At 41.3% G+C, this 18,341-nt stretch overlaps 1 protein-coding gene across 1 annotated transcript in view; it reads right to left on the bottom strand.

Moving 5' to 3' along the window:
• LOC124185645 (vacuolar protein sorting-associated protein 8 homolog) overlaps positions 1–18,341 on the bottom strand; it is a 155,952-nt gene that overhangs the window by 2,505 nt on the left and 135,106 nt on the right. The window contains exons 13-14 of the mRNA XM_046576603.1: positions 14,387–14,627; positions 13,916–14,129 (exon numbers count right to left, since the gene is read on the bottom strand). Of these exons, the coding sequence (XP_046432559.1) occupies positions 13,916–14,129; positions 14,387–14,627 (455 nt within the window). The remainder of the gene's footprint in view (positions 1–13,915; positions 14,130–14,386; positions 14,628–18,341) is intronic.

The following is an 18,341-nucleotide window of genomic DNA, read 5'->3' as shown; positions in this document are numbered from 1 at the left end:
ATACAGACATATCGATCAATGCAATTTCTAGAAATCGCTTTCTATTTCAATATTACGACGAACTTAATTCGTGTGTATCCATGAATGCGGATAGCATTTTTATTGCTTTCTGTTGATTTTTTTAATAAAGTAACGCGATTCATATTTTAGCCAGTGTAAAATGTATATTACTTCCTCACATGCTTTACATTTGAATAAATGTCATAACGTTTTAACTATTATTCAATTGTCAATTTGGCGCATGAACCCTTATCAGTTGCAACAAGCCTCAGCTATGCTAACTTTAAGACGAAATCGAACCTTGAAATTAGTCTTTTCGCGCTCAGCGGGAAAAATTTTACGCGCTATGCAACTCCGATGAAGACTCAATTCAAAATGAACAGTGCTCGGTACTGCGATTCACGGTCTCGCTGACGCGATGACGGTCTCACATAGAGGTCTGCAAACGAAGGTGGTGGGTGTAGGCACGATTGTTGTCCGATTATTCATTCCGATTTACGCCGCAAAGCTCGCTGAGCACGATTAATGTTGTTTGTCTGTTATTCTTTCTAATACTCCTATATTGCTAGTTAAGCATCTGTTCAATAAGTGGGAGCGGCGCCAAGAAAGAGAGACAGAAAACGATAATATATATGCATAATAGGTGATTTTTACCGTTTTGCGCAGTTGCGGCAGTTTATTCAAGTAGTTCCCCGCGGCATCTGTTGTATATGACGAGCAGAGTATTTAAATCAATATTTATTTGGAGATTAATTATGAACTTGTAAAGAAGGTGACAAAGACATGTCAACAATGTATAAATAATAAAATGATGCCCGTAAACACGAGAGACAAAAGATCGCATTATTACTTTACATAACAAAAACAGAAAGGTGTAAACACGACATATGAGTGCGGAAGAGATGGTGAAAATTTTAATACAGATAATTCTTGGTAATCGTTAATATTCACGACAAAAGCAAAAAATTAAGTCCTGCAGGATTAATTGACGCTCGTCCTAATGTTTAGCTTTCGTCAAAATTGTTAACCATCTCCAAGAATGAATTATCCGCTGACGTGTGAGGTTATGTTGACTTTTCATTATACTTTAAACCGTTTTCGCAACATCACTACTATATTTTGGTTTGAATTAGAGTAAATTATTGAACATTTAACGAGATAAAAAAAATTCATGCTAATCGTCTCGCTGTCGCAGGCCTTGTGCGTGGTTGTGTTTTGAGACTTCTCAAAAACATAGAATCCCATACACTAACTACAAGTGGTCTTCAATAATTTGATGTGTAATATTCTCTAAGCAACGACGTTCAACACACTGATAAATTGTATAAAGTCTCTTCTGTCAAAAACTATGATCAAATGAACGCATTCACATAAAAACAGAATAAATGTTCCGTAATTTTTTTTATTTTCCCAAAATAATTTTTACAGATTAAATGCAAATAAGTACAGCTGTATATACTACTGATGATGAAATAAAATTAATTTTGTAAACTTATTTCGAACGTAAATATTTTTGCCTGACAATCTTTTAGCTTCATGAAATAGTTTTACATTGATATATAATTCTTTTATATATTTACACAGTTGAGTTCGATGATTGTCCGATAAGTCCTGACATAATACATGTTCATCCATGATATCCTTAAAGAACATTATACTTATTTGGCTGAAAGTTTTATTCATTAAAAAGCCCTTCATAGTCCTTTGTGATAACTGGTTTGAATATTGACGGATTACTGTTTCGCATGTTCGGCAAATCGTACAAACGTCTGTTGCAGGCATCAAATAAGGTCCTTTATTTTTAATCGCTGATAATAATGACATTTTTTCACCCACTAATTGATCTCTGCATATCCTGCAATCAACTATGCTATAAATTCTATGAGATATATATCCTGCAATGTACTGAACGACATTGTCGATGTATGGCGATAAATCCCAGGTCATCCAAATTTTTCCAAGTTCTCAAATCGATAGTGATGCCGCAGGGCTTCTAGATCATCCAAATTTTTCAAAGTTCTCAAATCGATAGTGATGCCGCGGGGCTTTTAGATCACTCAAATTTTTCGAAGACCTCAAATCGATAGTGATGCCGCGGGGCTTCTAGATCATCGAAAGTTTTCCAAGTCCTCAAATCGATATTGATGCCACGGGGCTTCTAGATCACCCAAATTTTCTGTAATTCATTAACATCATCCGCCATAGTCGACGTTTTAACATTGATTAAAGGAACTGATCCAGGATTCAAACGCGATTTTTGACTCGTTGGTATTATTGCGATATATTCGTTACGAAAATGCCGCAAACAAATGTGAAGATGAGAAAGTTCATCTTATTCATTTGAGCCACAAGCCTCCATCCATTTTCGACGTATATCGGGATTTTTTCGAAAACTGAACAGAATCGTTGATTATTACTTGCCAAGTACATTTATTAAATATATTTATATGATGCTTACGGATGAAACGAGATGTTTTCATACTTCAAGTCTCTTGTTTGGCACGAATAACAGGCTCTCACTATATTTTTTAGATATTATTTATTCATCTATTTATACGTCAAGCACGTAAAACCACGGAATAACTTCCACTCATAACCGTGAAGACGCGAGTAAATGTATCGGGTGAAGAGGGATGCAGACGCATGCGCATCTGTGTTAGAGTAATCTAATTGTGCAAGGGAGAGAGTGATATACGTCTACACCGTAATGTTGGCGCCGCCTCGAGAGCCCTACTAGCAATATGGGATGGCCAGCCTGCGAGAAACAAACGAAGAACTTGAGTAGTGCCTAGTCGGCGGTGACCGATTGCGAACTTTTAAAATATTCTCTCGGTATATGTTTCTACCACGCTCTTAGCTTAGACGTTGTGTTAGCGCCGGTCACACTGACAATGAGGGATAAGAAGTGGATATGCTGTTATAATCGCGACGCTTAGTATCAGCTGGAAGTACCAAAACCTGAAATAGAAGCGTGCTTAGCACAACACCTGACATTCCCGTTCGTTGTAAGATCTGTACATCAGATCGTGGTTTCGCTCGAGTGTTGGCGGTAGCGCAAACGCTACTACTAATATCGATTATCTATCCATTTGCGTGTGTCAGCGATGACTTAACATCGCTGGCATTGTAGAACACTCACAAGGAAACCGCCTGAGGTGCCCCCCCCCCCGAACTCGATAATTTGCGGACATGTTAAATCTAAGCCACACGTATTTTTTTATCGGAGAAAAAACGGTTCAAAGAGGTGAAATCAGCCCCCAAAGTTGGACATCTTCAGTGGTTGTTTCATAGTTTCACATACTTCCAGTTGAGATATTTGAATGAAACCAATTGGAGAATAATTCCTATGACGAGCAATGAAAAATACATTCTGGCCGGTTACGACGGGGTTGAATAGTCGAAAATTATAGGGGTTGAAAGTTAAAAAATTTTGATAACTAAAAAACTATTGTTCAGATTTTAATGAAATTAATTGCATTTGAAACAGCAGACAAAAGTATGGGATACGTGTTTTTGCATTTTTTGAAATAACGTCATTTAGGGGGTGAACTATCCTTATACATGTGCAGCAGAATTCTCATTACAATCGCACTATTTTGCTTCAATTCGTTTCATTTAACATTACAAAGCTCTTTTTAAGCAACAATTTAGGAGCTTCTTCGTTTCAATAAATTTCGGTAGCATTTATAACAAAAACCACTCTCACAAATTGCCGAACGGTTTCTGGCATAGTTTCTTTTACGATCGTGACATCTTCCGGAGCCCGGTATTTCAGTAGTTTGTGAGGTTACTGGAATCGATTGCGAGCTTACAATTTTGGAATCAACATGGCTAATGCTGTAAACATTTAGGATTTTGGTTATTATTTTTTCTCAAAACATTGAAAGAAATCGGAAAGTTAACATGGAATGGCTTGTATACCATTGAAGAAATGAAAGTTATCTTGTGAAGCAGAAGCACCAAAATAATTACATTTTGTTTCGACGGAGTTGTAATTTTATCTGCCTGTTGCGATGTATCATGCGAGACGTGATACAAATGAATCAGTTTTTCTGGTTGACTAGCGCGTAAAAAACATTAGAAGTCAAAAAATTAAAATAGCTTGTCCCCACCGCTCTCGCGACTGTTTAAATTCGTACTGGAGGTTCGGGCGGCAAGTTCAATAACTGCAGTCATTGTATGCTGCAAGCTTTCAGTTCATATTCTTAAATCGGCAGTGGTGTGTTTGCATAAGTTGATTGTGGCTTACATGTCTCTCTATCTAATAAAAAAGTTTCAAACAAATGAACAGGTAGAAAAAGATTCTAATAACAATAGGGAAAAAAAAGACTATAATAACAATAGTATAAAAAAGATTATAATAACAATAGTATACGCATGAAGTTGGCAGTGGGGTTACATCCCGAAAACAAAACAAAAAACATCTAGCAAACCCTTTGACAGCTGTCATCGGCTGTTTATGACAGTCTTTGACAAATATCTTTATAGGTATCTGTTTCTGACGCGCAAAAAATGAACATGCAAACGAAAATTATCAAGATGATTCCCGACGGGAATTGTCTTTTTCGCGCGTTGGTGTATTGTGTATACGGCACTCAAGATCGACACGCAGAGGTAAGACTGAGTATCTGTTTAGAGAGATGGCAAAAAGATATGGATCATCGACGTGGGATCCGCGAATTAGTGATGAGAACGAGTGTGAATGAAACGAAATGATGTTGAGATGGAGAGAGATGATGATTGATAGTAACCGAGAATTTTATTGGTTTTGATGCGGCGATACAGACCGTATCGCAAGAGAACGTTACAGAGAGTGAAGATTTTACAGAGCGAGAGAACACATAGATTATACACATACATGATTTCGAGACAGTAGACAATACATGAGATACAGCTGATGGGTTTTGAGTCGCGACACGGGCAAGCGGCGAGATTTGACGCAGAGACGGCAAGTAAACATTGCACGCGAGTGTGCGTACATGTGCGAGGACGATTTTGAGTGTCGCGAGACACACATTTAACTATTCGATACCTTGCCGAAACATGCCGCCCGCTTCGCTATCGGTAACGATCGCGAAATTAGATTATGCCGCCCGCCGTGCGTTATTTATTCTTAGAGTCAATAATTGTCTTAAGAGGACACTGGAAGCACACACAATTTTACGATTGGACGTTTCAACACAGAGGATTTCGTTTTAACGGTCACAACGCGAACGAGACCGTCGGTTCCCGGATGCATTTCGATCACTTTCGCGAGGGGCCACACAGATGGAGGTAGATTTTCGTTTTTTACGAGAACGATGGATCCGATTTTGATGTTCCCGTGATGAGTCTGCCATTTCGAGAGGTTTGGGAAGGACTGAAGATACTCCGTACTCCACCGTTTCCAAAAATGCTCCAGCATTTGACGCGAGTGTTGCCAATGCGATAGCCGTTGAACTGGCACCTCGATGAGTGACGGCTCAGGAATTGTGTTCAATGCTGAGCCGACGAGAAAGTGTCCTGGAGTCAAGGCACTTGGATCCCGTGGATCGTCCGAGATAGCGCAAAGAGGTCGAGAATTAAGCGTGGCTTCTACTTGCGTGAGGAACGTCGCGAATTGCTCGAATGTTTGAGTAGCTTCTCCGATGACTCGTTTAAGGTGAAATTCAACTGATTTCACTCTGGCTTCCTATTTTCCACCGAAATGAGGCGCGGAGGGAGGATTGAACCGCCACTGGGTTCCGTGTGATGCGAGGGTGTTTGCGATTTCTGCGAACTCCTTTGACGATGCAGCGAGAAGACGACGAAGTTCTGAGTCTGCGCCGACGAGATTCGTTCCACAATCGCTTGCGATTGAGGCACAAATTCCTCGTCGAGATGTGAAGCGTTTGTACGCCGCGATGAATGCCTCCGTCGTGTAGTCCGAAACTAGCTCGAGATGCACAGCCGAGGTCGTGAAGCAGATGAAGATAACGATATATCCCTTGCATGATTTCGCTCCTCTTCCGCGGGAGGCTCGAATCGAGAATGGACCAGCGTAGTCAACGCCAGAGTGAAGAAACGGCCTTGATTGCGTGACTCGAGACTGAGGGAGTTGGCCCATCTGTTGGCTGCTGAGGGTGGCGCGATGACGCGCACAAGGAACGCAACGATGTATGAACATGCGGATCGGTACTCTTCCTCCCAGGATCCAGTACCGCTGTCGGATTGTAGCGAGAGTGAGTTGCGGACCTCCGTGGAGCGTCAACCGATGATGATGATCGATGATCAATGTGGAGAACGATGATTCGCGAGGCAAGATGAACGGGTGCTTTTCGTCATACGAAAGCAATGAGTGATTCAGTCGACCACCGACTGTGAGGAATCCGTTGGAATCGATGAACGGCGTGAGTCGCGATAGTGGATGACTTCGAGTGAGACTTGAGCTTGTCTCGATTTGGCGAATTTTTTCTGCAAAGTACGCCTGCTGGGTCACCTTGGTCCAAAACAGTTGGGCGTCGCTCAATTCGAGAGTAGAGATCGGTCCGACAGTGATAGACGTGTTTACGCGATTCGATGTCGTCTTCGCGAGGAACCGATTTGCTGCGCGTTTACACAATGATGTGACTTTGAGGAGAGTCGATAGTTTTGAGTAGCGATCGACGAGATCCCAGATTTGTAGCGGCTTAGCTGTTGCGATGTGCGTCGACAGCCCTTTTCTTTCCTCGAGATGAATGTTTTCTTCCGGTCGCGGAGATAAGGATGGCCAATTGACAGAAGGCTTCGAGAGCCAGGATGGTCCGAAGGTCCAAAGTTCTGATTTTTGAAGTTGCTCCGGAGATGTACCACGAGACGCAAGATCAGCGGGGTTTTCAAAACCCGAGATGTGATGCCAACGAGCGCGCGCGAACTCTTGGATTTCCGTTACGCGATTACGAACGAATTCCTTCCACCGCGATGGGTGGCTTTTGATTCACGCGAGCACGACTGTGGAATCCGTCCACAGATAAACCGGGGTGTTTTCGAAATTAAGAGTCTTTTTCACATGACACATCAACCGGACGAGAAGATTCGCAGCACAGAGTTCGAGACGAGGAATTGTCACCTTCTTTAGCGGCGCTACTTTATTTTTCGCGCACACTAGTGAAACGCGCACTTCGTGAGTGTTGATATACGTTCGCGCGTAGATCACTGCGCCTAATGCACTTTGAGAGGCGTCCGCGAAACCGTGGATCTCTATCCCGAGAGATGCTGAACTTGACCCGATCCATCGTGGGATGGTGATAGCTGAGATGCCTTGAAGATCTTGTAGAAACTCGATCCATCGCGAGGACAATGAAGCTGAGAGTGGCTCGTCCCAGTCGAAACCGAGTGCCCACAATTCATGCATAAAGATTTTGGCTCTGATCGTGATCGGCGAGAGCCATCCGAGAGGATCAAAGAGCTGCGCGGTTTGTGAGAGAACTTTTCGTTTCGTGAAATTGTCCCGAGTTTGATGAATTTGCGGAGAGAACGCAAACGCGTCGATGTCTGGTCTCCACGCAAGACCGAGAGCCCGAAAGAATGGACTTTGATCGAGATTCAGATGCATCGCGATCTCTTGATGGTTTCGAGAAATGTCAACGAGAGTTTCTGGGTGGCTTGAAGTCCACTTTTGAAGTTCAAAGCCGCCCGCCTTGAGCAATTGATTGAGTTCCTTGATTTTCTCGCGACCTTGATCAACGTCCTCTGCTCCTGAGAGGATGTCGTCGACGTACGTGTTCTCGAGAATGACGTGGCTCGCAAAGGGATACTGCTTACCTTCGTCCTGAACGAGTTGATGAAGAACACGGATCGCGAAATACGGAGCGCTTGCAAGACCATACGTTACCGTAGTCAGTTGATATTCTTCAATCGGTAGCTCTGGTTCTTCCCTCCAGAGGATTCGCTGAAAATCTTGGTCATCATTGTGGACCAAAATTTGTCGGTACATCTTGACGATGTCTGATGAGAACGCGACTGGATATTGTCGCCAGCGTAAGAGAACGTCCGCGAGGTCGGTTTGTACTTTTGGACCGACGAGAAGATTGTCATTGAGAGAGAGTCCGAGGTTGGTTCTTTGAGACCCGTTGAACACGACACGCAACTTTGTTGTTGAACTGCTGTCGCGAACTACACCGTGATGGGGAAGATAAAACGCGCGGGAATTGTCTTCAGGTGTATTGATAGCGCGACGCATGTGCCCGAGTTCACGATATTCACGAAGGAAGCTCGAGTAAGCCTCCTTGAGTTTCGCGTCGCTACCGAACCGTTTCTCCAAACGAAGGAGCGTTTGATGCGCGGGATTCCGCGAGTTGCCGAGCTCTACCGAATTGTCTTTGAGCGGCAGCCGAACTACGTAACGACCGGACGCAGTTCGAGAAACCGTTTCGCGAAAGTGTTGCTCACAACGCTCTTCTTCGGAAGTTAGTGCCAAAGGTTTCGACACTTCTTCCTGCTTCCAAAACTGCTGCACGAGATCGAGCAGTTCGTGATCGAGGGAGCATTGGAAGCCTTGGACTGCGCTATACGAGGGGCTTGCTGCTTCCGCTGAAACGCAGCCGGAGAGGACCCAACCGAACTGAGTTTCTTGCGCGGTTGGTGTTCCTGGTGCTCCTCTTCGAACTCCTTGACCAATGATGTTGCTGTAGATGTCAGCTCCGAGAATTACGTCGATTTGACTGGGATGTGCAAAGCTTGGATCCGCGAGGTTGAGTCCTCGTAGATGAGGCCAGTCTTCGACGAGAAGTCGAAATGAGGGTAGATACGATGTGAGTCGTGGAAGCACGAGTGCCTCCACCTGACATGAGAACGAGGTGTGAGCTCGAGATTGGAGTTGCAATGTCGCGATGCCGCGAGTCACTGCCGATTGATGAGCTCCGACGCCAATGATCGGTATCGTTGCTTGATGCCGACGTAGTCGCAATTGTTGCGCTAGCGACTCCGTGACGAATGAACTTTCGGATCCTTGATCGAGTAGAGCGCGGGCGATGATTCTTTCTCCAGTCTCCGGATTCGAAGCGATCAATTGCACTGTGGCGAAAAGAACTGGAGAGCGTTTGATCATTGTAGGCTGAGCTGAGTGGTTGCTCACCTGAGGGGCGCTGTTCGAGATCGGTGCGTTCTGCACTGCAGGTTGCGCTACTGCGGCCTGTCCTTGAGATGTGCCGCTGTTGGCAGCTGTCGAGATTGAAGAAGAATTTCGATGCAGCAAGGAATGATGTCGACCGTTGCACACGCGACACGTTTTGTTGGATCGACAGTCCTTCTGCTGATGTGGACCGAGACAATTGAAGCAAAGCTTTTTCGCAGAAACCACTTCCCTTCTTTGATCCAGAGATTTGTCGCGAAAGGTCGAACAGAACGCGATGTAGTGGTTGCCTTTGCAACAAGCACACGACTGTTCATTTGATTGCGCTGTATGTGACCTTGTCGTCTGAAGATTTGACCTTCCTTGCGATGAGTGCGGTTTCGACGTCGCGATTTGATTATGAGCATGAGCTTGCTCCACGGCTTCGAGGGTGTGGATGCGACCGATGAGAAACGCTTTGAGCTCCGCAAACGTGGGGGGCTCGAGTTTCTCGCTAACACTTTTCTCTCACTCTTCGAGAGATGCTGGGTCGAGCTTGCGAATCGTCATGTGCACGATGATGTGATCCCCTAATTTCTCGGGACTATCGAGAAGTTCGAGTGCGCCAAGAGCTTCGCAAGTGTTGCTGTGCAAGCTCTTCAGTTCTGATGACGACTTTTTCGTGACAGTCTGAGTAATTGCCCGAGAACGTAGGCAATTCGATGCGTGGTAGCCGTTTTGAGGCTCCTCCAGTTGTGAGTTGGGGGGCTACGGCTGTTGGCACGATCGGTGCCGATAGAGTCTTGAGAGTTCCGAGTAGATCGAGCATCTCTCCCTTCGCGTTTAAGTATTGCTCTTCGCACTGTCCGTAATAGTCTTTCGCGAAATACGAAAGTCTTTTGATAGCGTCGAGTTGATCACCTTTTGCTGCGATTCTAATTTGATCGACTGTCTCGTGCATGTCTTGGAACTTCAGCCAATTTGAATTTAAAGCATCTAATCGCGATTGCACTTGCCCGAGGGTTGTTTTTGCTTCACCGAGCTTGCGCAAGTTTTCGAGAGTGCGACAGATGCGCCTGAAGAGATCGGTTTGACGTTCAATGTATTCGTCGATCGTCATTTTGACAAACGAGAAAGTGTAACTCACGCGACGAACAGAGTTTTCACGAACGAGATACGCACACAGTGATAATAGGGCGTCGCGATACACACTTCGAGAGATCGGTGTTGTTGACGCTCAGATCTTAGTCACGGTCACTACAGAGGACACCGCACGTTTGAATTTAACGGACGCGACTGATTTTGATGATGGTTTTCACCGATAATGATATTGTTCACTTTAATTACGTGAACTTTCGCAACTTGATGCACACGCGATAGTTCCGTTTCACTCACTGGCTAATTCGTTTTCCCGTAAGTCGCAACGATTCGAAAGATTCGACTCGATTTGCGAATGATCCGATTCGATTCGCGACTGATCCGGCTCGAAGGACCAAAAAATGTTTAGAGAGATGGCAAAAAGATATGGATCATCGACGTGGGATCCGCGAATTAGTGATGAGAACGAGTGTGAATGAAACGAAATGATGTTGAGATGGAGAGAGATGATGATTGATAGTAACCGAGAATTTTATTGGTTTTGATGCGGCGATACAGACCGTATCGCAAGAGAACGTTACAGAGAGTGAAGATTTTACAGAGCGAGAGAACACATAGATTATACACATACATGATTTCGAGACAGTAGACAATACATGAGATACAGCTGATGGGTTTTGAGTCGCGACACGGGCAAGCGGCGAGATTTGACGCAGAGACGGCAAGTAAACATTGCACGCGAGTGTGCGTACATGTGCGAGGACGATTTTGAGTGTCGCGAGACACACATTTAACTATTCGATACCTTGCCGAAACAGTATCGTTTCAAATATAGTGGATAATTGGTCTACATTTGCGGGTTTTATTACAGGTAATGAGTCAAACGGTGCTGTGATTAGGTCACCTGGTGATTACAAATCACATATGAATAAAAATGGAATATACGGGGGAGAAGCAGAATTAGCTGCAGCTGCGGAAATTTTTAAGATATGTTTAATCGTGTATCGCGAAGAACAAATTCATCTACACCGGATCGGATCACAAAATGAAACACAATTCTCGCTACTCTTCACCGGCGACGGAGACAGTGGACACTTTGATGTCTTGCAGAACCAAAATAAAATTCAGATAGTGAGTAATAAGTATGAAAAGTAGCAATCAAATAATAGTAAATCTAAATATATCAGCAAACAGTCAAAAGGACAGCCAGGATTTACGATGACAATGGAGAAAGGAGGAGTTTCAAGCAGGAGACAAGGCGATGAAGATGGTGGATGGTCGGAAGTATCACAAAAGAAAGAGGAAAATAAAATTGTAAGTGCGAAGAACCAAATAAGCCATAGAATAATATCCATCAGACAGATTTTTTTAACGGACACAATTACCTCCTCCAGTACACGTGTGAAAGAAGATTTCTGAAGCTCTTGAAAGATCGCTCACGCACAAGGTATTCACGCACGGATACTCCAAGGTATCGAACAGACAATCATCTGGGTTTACCGTCACGAACGGCAGAATCGGAAAAAATTCAACCACAATAAGAATAATAAGTAAATTGAATTTAAGTAATAATCATGCCCAAAAATTATCAACAAAGTCATGAAAAAGAACATTGTTTAACAAATTTTTAGAAAATTCTTATAAATTCATGTGTCTTTAGAAAAATCAACGAACAAAAACAAAAATTTGTTGAGCAATGTTTTGTTTAAAAAATTTATTCATAATTTTTGAGCATTATTATTATTATTCGAATTTATTTTTCTTATTGTCTTTATTGTGGTTGATTTTTTCCGACTTTTATCTTATCATAAAGTATTCAATATTGTCGACGAGACCTTTTAAAGAATTTTTTTTTAAATAGAGTCCGTTTGAGTTCCATTTTCAAATTATCACTATTTTTTTTAGAATTAAAGTGGGAACACGATGATATTTTTTCAAACATTTCAAGTTGGTGAGATGATAATGAAAAATGCTAAGGGATTTATAAAAAAAATGAATAATAATTTAATTACGTCAAACGCAAATTTGAAATATACCACTACATAGGATGACTCAAGATCTTAAAAATCGATTTGTTGGATTTTATTGTACAACTAATGGATTCAACGATATAGTAGTTTAAATGTTCGCACGATATTTTTTGTGATTTCATGCAATTTTCAACCGTGCATATCTTTTTAAAAAAATCGCAAGTATTTTTCGCAAAACACGTTTTCCATTTTTTTATGTGTAAAACGTGTCAGCAAATGTAAAAAAAACGGAATCCTTAATTATAATTATTATCAAAAAACGTTCAGTTTGACGTAGAACGAGCGTTATATGTGCGTATGCTTTTCTTTGTCTTTGAATGTTTCTCACATGCCTTACATAATCGTGTAACAATGCATGTTCAAGGTTTGTTTACACAGTTCTTATCATGATACAAAAAGGTTAGGTGTGTTCTTGCGCAGCCATCTCTAAGAACCAATCGCATTCCATGCCCAATGAAGGCCATCTTGGATTTTCAAGCAATCACATTCAACTTCATTTAGCGCACATTTCAAAGTGTAGACATCTCCACATGGTATATGTATACCGTCGTATATTTTGAAAATGGCCTCCATTGGGCTAACCACTGAACTCTAATATAATTGGAATGCTTGCTGCGGTGGTGGGGGGTCAGCCGAGAGAGATAGCTCAAATGTACTCAAATGTAGCAGCCTGTCTCTTTCTATTATGTGCTGCGCATGCGTTGCACCGTCGAAGCAAAAATGTTATCCCACCGCGATATACTAAACCACACTGAACTCTAATATGTGATTGTGCATAACAGGGAATTTTATTTTATTGTTATGTTTGAAAAATTATTATGTTAAGAAATGGTGCGAGGTTGCTGTGTGACTAAATGTAATTAATTTTTTATACCTGATAGTAATGTCTCATTTTTTGTGCAAGTATTTCGACTTGAGGTAGTCTGTAAGTATTTTGAAACAAACCGGTCCTTACTTTCATTTTTCCTAATTTAATTATCACAAAATCTCAATCCAATAAAGCAATATCATATGAAAAAAAAAAACGGTAAATTTTTACCAAACATAAGATAATGCAAGAATTCGTAAAGAGATTCAAATAGAATGTGTATGTAGTACGTAAAAATAAGGGGACAAACTTTTTGGAATACTGTACACGGAGCGAGTGAGAGAGTGGTCTTATTTGATACCTCTCACTCGGCTGAAAGCCAGTCCTATCCCTTACCATTGCAGCGAGCCTTCCAGTTATATTACAGTTCAGTGGGGTTAACCGCCAAATATGGTCTGCACAGAATAGGATGAAAATGCACTTGTAGAGGAGCATACCTCATCATCTTTAATCATAGTTCTTATGGTCAAACTGGATAAGCATGTATTATCATTACTTTCAATTGAATAAAGGGTAACTCTATCCGGTTAACCATTTCAATATGATGCACGTTTGTATAGTTGTTTTATAATTCAGTAAAAGAAAAAAATTAAAACCCAAAAGCGTGCATTGATACTAGTAGAAATAAAATGTTCCCATGCTACTTTATACACCCATTCGGTTTCACGAAACAGTAATGATACTTATTTTGTTCATCGAAGTCGATATTCAATGTATCAAACTGAAACAAATTCAAGGAATCAAATCTGCAGAAAAGTAGCTTCAAGCCAATGATATTTAGAAATTCCATGTGACACGATCTTTTCTAGGAGGAGACATATGTACGAGTATGTCAATTGTACATCATAAGGATCGCATCCAAGGACTCACCGGTGGTCTTTTAGTTGTTGGAAGTGAATTGGTCACTGTTGGTGCCCAGCCCTTAGTCCGCAAGCACTGGTAGCATACTTTAGAATCTCCTATGCAAGATATATGGTATCCATGCCCACATCTAAACACTACTGCATAATCTGTGCATTGTGAAAGTCCTCGCCGACACACTGGGCAATATAAGCACACATTTTGAAACGCTTTGCCTGCATCCCTGGATATAGATAGAGATTTTAGAATTATGAAGTTTAGTTAGTATTTAATAGATACGCTAATTAGTGTACGATGCCAAACAAGCCGTTTTAATTTAACAATAATTTGTTTTGTATAGTACTGAAAAAAAGAAAGTGAACCGAAGTCCTCCCGACTTTACTGACGAATTTAGTTGGATTATTCCTTACGCGTATAGTTTACTAAGTGTTTGTATATCTTTGGAATGCGAATTGTCAGAAATATCGGTTTTCGTCTTACCTGAGAGATTTTTTAAGAGCTTCATGCAGTTCCATGCTTACTAATCTTGCACTTGCTTCGACTAGTGTTTGATCGTAACAAGAGTGCGTCAAAACGCCAGTTAATAATTCTCTTATATCACCAATTGTCCCACCAGTAGCTAGAGGATGTTTTAAAATTTGTTCTAATACTGTGGATAGGGTTGTGGTGCCGCTCAATGACTCTAGCACGATTCGAAGCAACTTGCCTTGTAGCGATTCACCTGGAAAAATATATTAATAAAACAATGAATAATACGTAAATTACATTTTCAAAACTCGGGTAGGGATAGAAACAAATACATCGTTGTATTGGGTCTGCTTATGCCCCTTACCGTCACCTTTATATGCAAACTTATAAGTACCGAACTAAATTTACTATGGTGAGTATTTGGTTTTGTCGTCACTGATGATCGTATAAACAATATCTCACACTATCTACACATGTGCCTAAGCAAGAAGGTGAAGTTATACAATGAAGGCACCGATTACGCAATATTAATTTGCACGCTTTCGTGCTAGAAGAATCCCACGCACTACTTGATTCTAGCTACGAATCTGCTTGTACATAAGACTTCAATTCTTTAGCAACCAAGTAACTTGACAGTGTTCTGAAGAGGATATCGTTTCTAAAAATTAACAGTTCTACAAAGTTATTTCTGCAAGTGGCGATCCTACAAGTCTGTTTCTCTCGATTCACTTCGAAAGATTCGTATCTATAAGCTGCGGTCCTACAAGTTCGTTTCTACAAGTGGCGGTCCTATAAGTTCGTTTCTACAAGTGCTGATTTTTCAAGTTTGTTCCTACAAGTGGGTATCCTACAAGTTCGTTTCTCATACACTTAATTGTCAATTTCGTACATTTTAATTCGATATAATTAAAATTATTTGATCGTCACTTGTAGAAAAGAACTTATAGGATCGCCACTGGTTGAAATGAACCTTTCGAAGCAAACCGAAGCACTCATAGAAACGAACTTGTAGAACTGTTCAATTGTAGGACTGATACTTGTGGAAACAGTATCTCTCATTCGGTACTGCAATTTGCCAAAAATGAGAAAAAACGGTGCTCCAGGGCAATCCCGGTCTTGAAACCAATCAATCTGTGTTTTTTCGGGATTTAAATCCCCCTAGAAAACTAACTCTGCCACAATTTGAAGTACGCGTGTATCGTGCCATTCGTCTATGTTTTCGTATCGCGTCCATCTGGTGACACCATCTTGCGTAATTGTATTTTTCTATTTTATATTTGAAGTAATGATCTAAGTCTCGTTTATCCAGCTTTGTGATATTCTAGAAACTTTTGAGTTTTTGTTTTATTGCATTATTTGAATTCTCACCGCGTTAGTCGTGTGAATCTTAATTTTAACATTGGCGATATAAACAGTGTCGGTATTATTTTAGTTTTCTCATTTATTTTGTCTGGATTTCATTATAATAATCTGCCATGTAATTACGTTACTGTAATTTCATTTAATTTAACCCTAACTGGTAACTTGGGGTGAATATCAGCACAAACATTTTTCAATCTCCTCGTAGAGTCCCTTAGTACATTAACTTTGCCGATGTTATACAACATTTAAACCATGGAGCCTAGATATAAGGAGAACGATCGACATAGGCGTTTTGGCTTTATTTGCGGCCAGAAAAAAGAAGACAGATCATTTTCTCATAATGTCCACTAGGGTAACTCTGGTGACGTTAAAATCGTGTTAATAGCGTTCGTTTGTTATTATTAGTTTTCCCACTTTTCCCGGCATTCCTCCATTTTCCCACTTTTCCCAACATTCCTCCATTTTCCCCTTCTTAAACGTAAAAAACCTGATATTAGCAACTCCAGCGCCTCTAGTGTAGAAAGATCTTGCTACATCAGCCGTTTCTTATACATTACGGTCGTTCTCCTTATATTTAAACTCTATGACGTAAACAATCAATTTTGGTTAGGAAAAATGAGAGAGCTTTTTCTTCGATACTTAAATAATACTTAAATCTTTTTTTTGTAATCTTTAGTACTCATTGAGGAAGCATTATATCAGGTTTGTTCGAGCTAGGGAGAATTTCATCCTATATGATCGTTATGCGATTCTACCGAAGTGTGACCAATTAGAGTTAAACCTTGTTGTATTTTATTTGTCTATCCCCACTTTTCCCGCGGTTTTCAGCGGCTCCTTGTGTAACTTTTTTTTTTTCCACCCCCACGTTCCCCTACACTAAACACTGACGGCTGAGCATATTGCCCTGCTAAGGTACTTGTCTTCATCAATTTTAATTTTCAGTGATATTGTATTTGCCGAGTTAACTCAATCTCGTTGGCACTTAGTGCCTGGCATCCAACACAAATACTTTATTTGAAGTATTCAGCATTTTCTCGTGTTGCTATTTATTTTATTAATTTCTTTGTTTTGTTTATAATTATATTCAATTTCGTGGACATTTGTCACCGCGCCCGTGCCAAATGAACTACCAACACCAGAGCATTTTTATAGTATTAGGATTACATATGGGTTTAGATAATTCGTCACCCGCAGCAATATGATTTAATAAGTGTATTGATGAGACACTAAATTAACAATAATCATGGTTCAGTGTATAGCCTAGTCCATACGTATACAGCCGATTCAGGTACACTGCTGTTACACTCACGCGCAGCGCCGGCGCTAGGTATGGGCTAACCGGGCAACCGCCCGGGGCCCTGTTCCCGAGGGGGCCCAAAGACTGAAGAAAATAAGAATTTTTTTCGGAATAAGGTTAACTGCGATAATACATTATCCTGTGTGTGAACATCGAGATGATAGGTGTAAGAAAAAAAATATGAAAAAAAATTACAAAATGAGGTTGAACGATTGGGCCCTTGTAGAAACATTGTACGGCTCACGCTGCTGTACTAGGTTACCGGCGAGCACGGACCGCGCGGGGTGTTGGCTGGACCGACGGCCCCCACCACAATTTGTTCGGCTGCAGCGCATGCGCCAGTTTATAGCTCAAACGTCAAGCTACGTCGTGCGGCGCGGCGTGCCCAGAGACTACTATCAGACCACGCTGCTTGTAACTTGTATGGACTGTGGATTCACTGCTACGCTCTGTCTAGCTGAACCGCTGTATTCGCATATTCCATAGGAACTCTTTCAACAACGTGAACATTTCTTGAAAATTTTCTCGCTACCTATTGTTGTTTCTTATTTTTTATTCTCGATGCTCTTTTGAAATTACTAGTAATTTGCAAACTCTCGGATATCGACGAGACATTTATTCAGAAGCTGCCGACGTTCCGGTCAGGCAGCGGCCGATCACGTTTAGGGCACAATCTTTAATATAGGCATTTCTACGGATATTCATATTACTTAACATTAATTAACCGCGTTCAACTTGACTTACATTGCATAAATTACGATTTGATTGAATTTTTCTGAATTTATTTTTGTAATTGTTGGATTGCACAAGTCATAGTCAATAGTCATTATGAACAAGCCCAAAGACTTATCAGGGTCCCAAAAGCGGAAATTAAAAAAAGCTCGATGTGAAGCGGACAAAAAAAGTGCTGTTTTTTTCAAGGCTATGTTAAGCGGTTGAGGTCTGATAATGAGGGTGGTGAATGTAGCCAAACCACGGATGATTTAGACCCCGCTTGTCCACCTTCCAAGGACGCCGTAGATTCTGATGGAAATTTGGACGCTCAGTCAGTGAATACCGGAGATATGACGATAGCTACAGATAGAAACAACTTGGCAGAAAAAGTTATAGAAAAAGATTCTACAGTATCAAATATTGATTGGCAAGATCCTGCTAAGTGGCCGAATAACATCAGCGACAGTTCACGCGTAGCATTGGTAAAGCTAGGGCCTACAAAAATAGATCGGAATACAATTTTTCCTTTTGATACAGATCGCCGGCGCTTCACCATAGAAAATTGTTATCGAACCCTGAAGAATGGCGAAAAAA

This window comes from Neodiprion fabricii, chromosome 1, assembly GCF_021155785.1.
Source record: "Neodiprion fabricii isolate iyNeoFabr1 chromosome 1, iyNeoFabr1.1, whole genome shotgun sequence".
NCBI lineage: Eukaryota > Metazoa > Arthropoda > Insecta > Hymenoptera > Diprionidae > Neodiprion > Neodiprion fabricii.
This window is presented reverse-complemented; position numbering and strand designations above follow the sequence as displayed.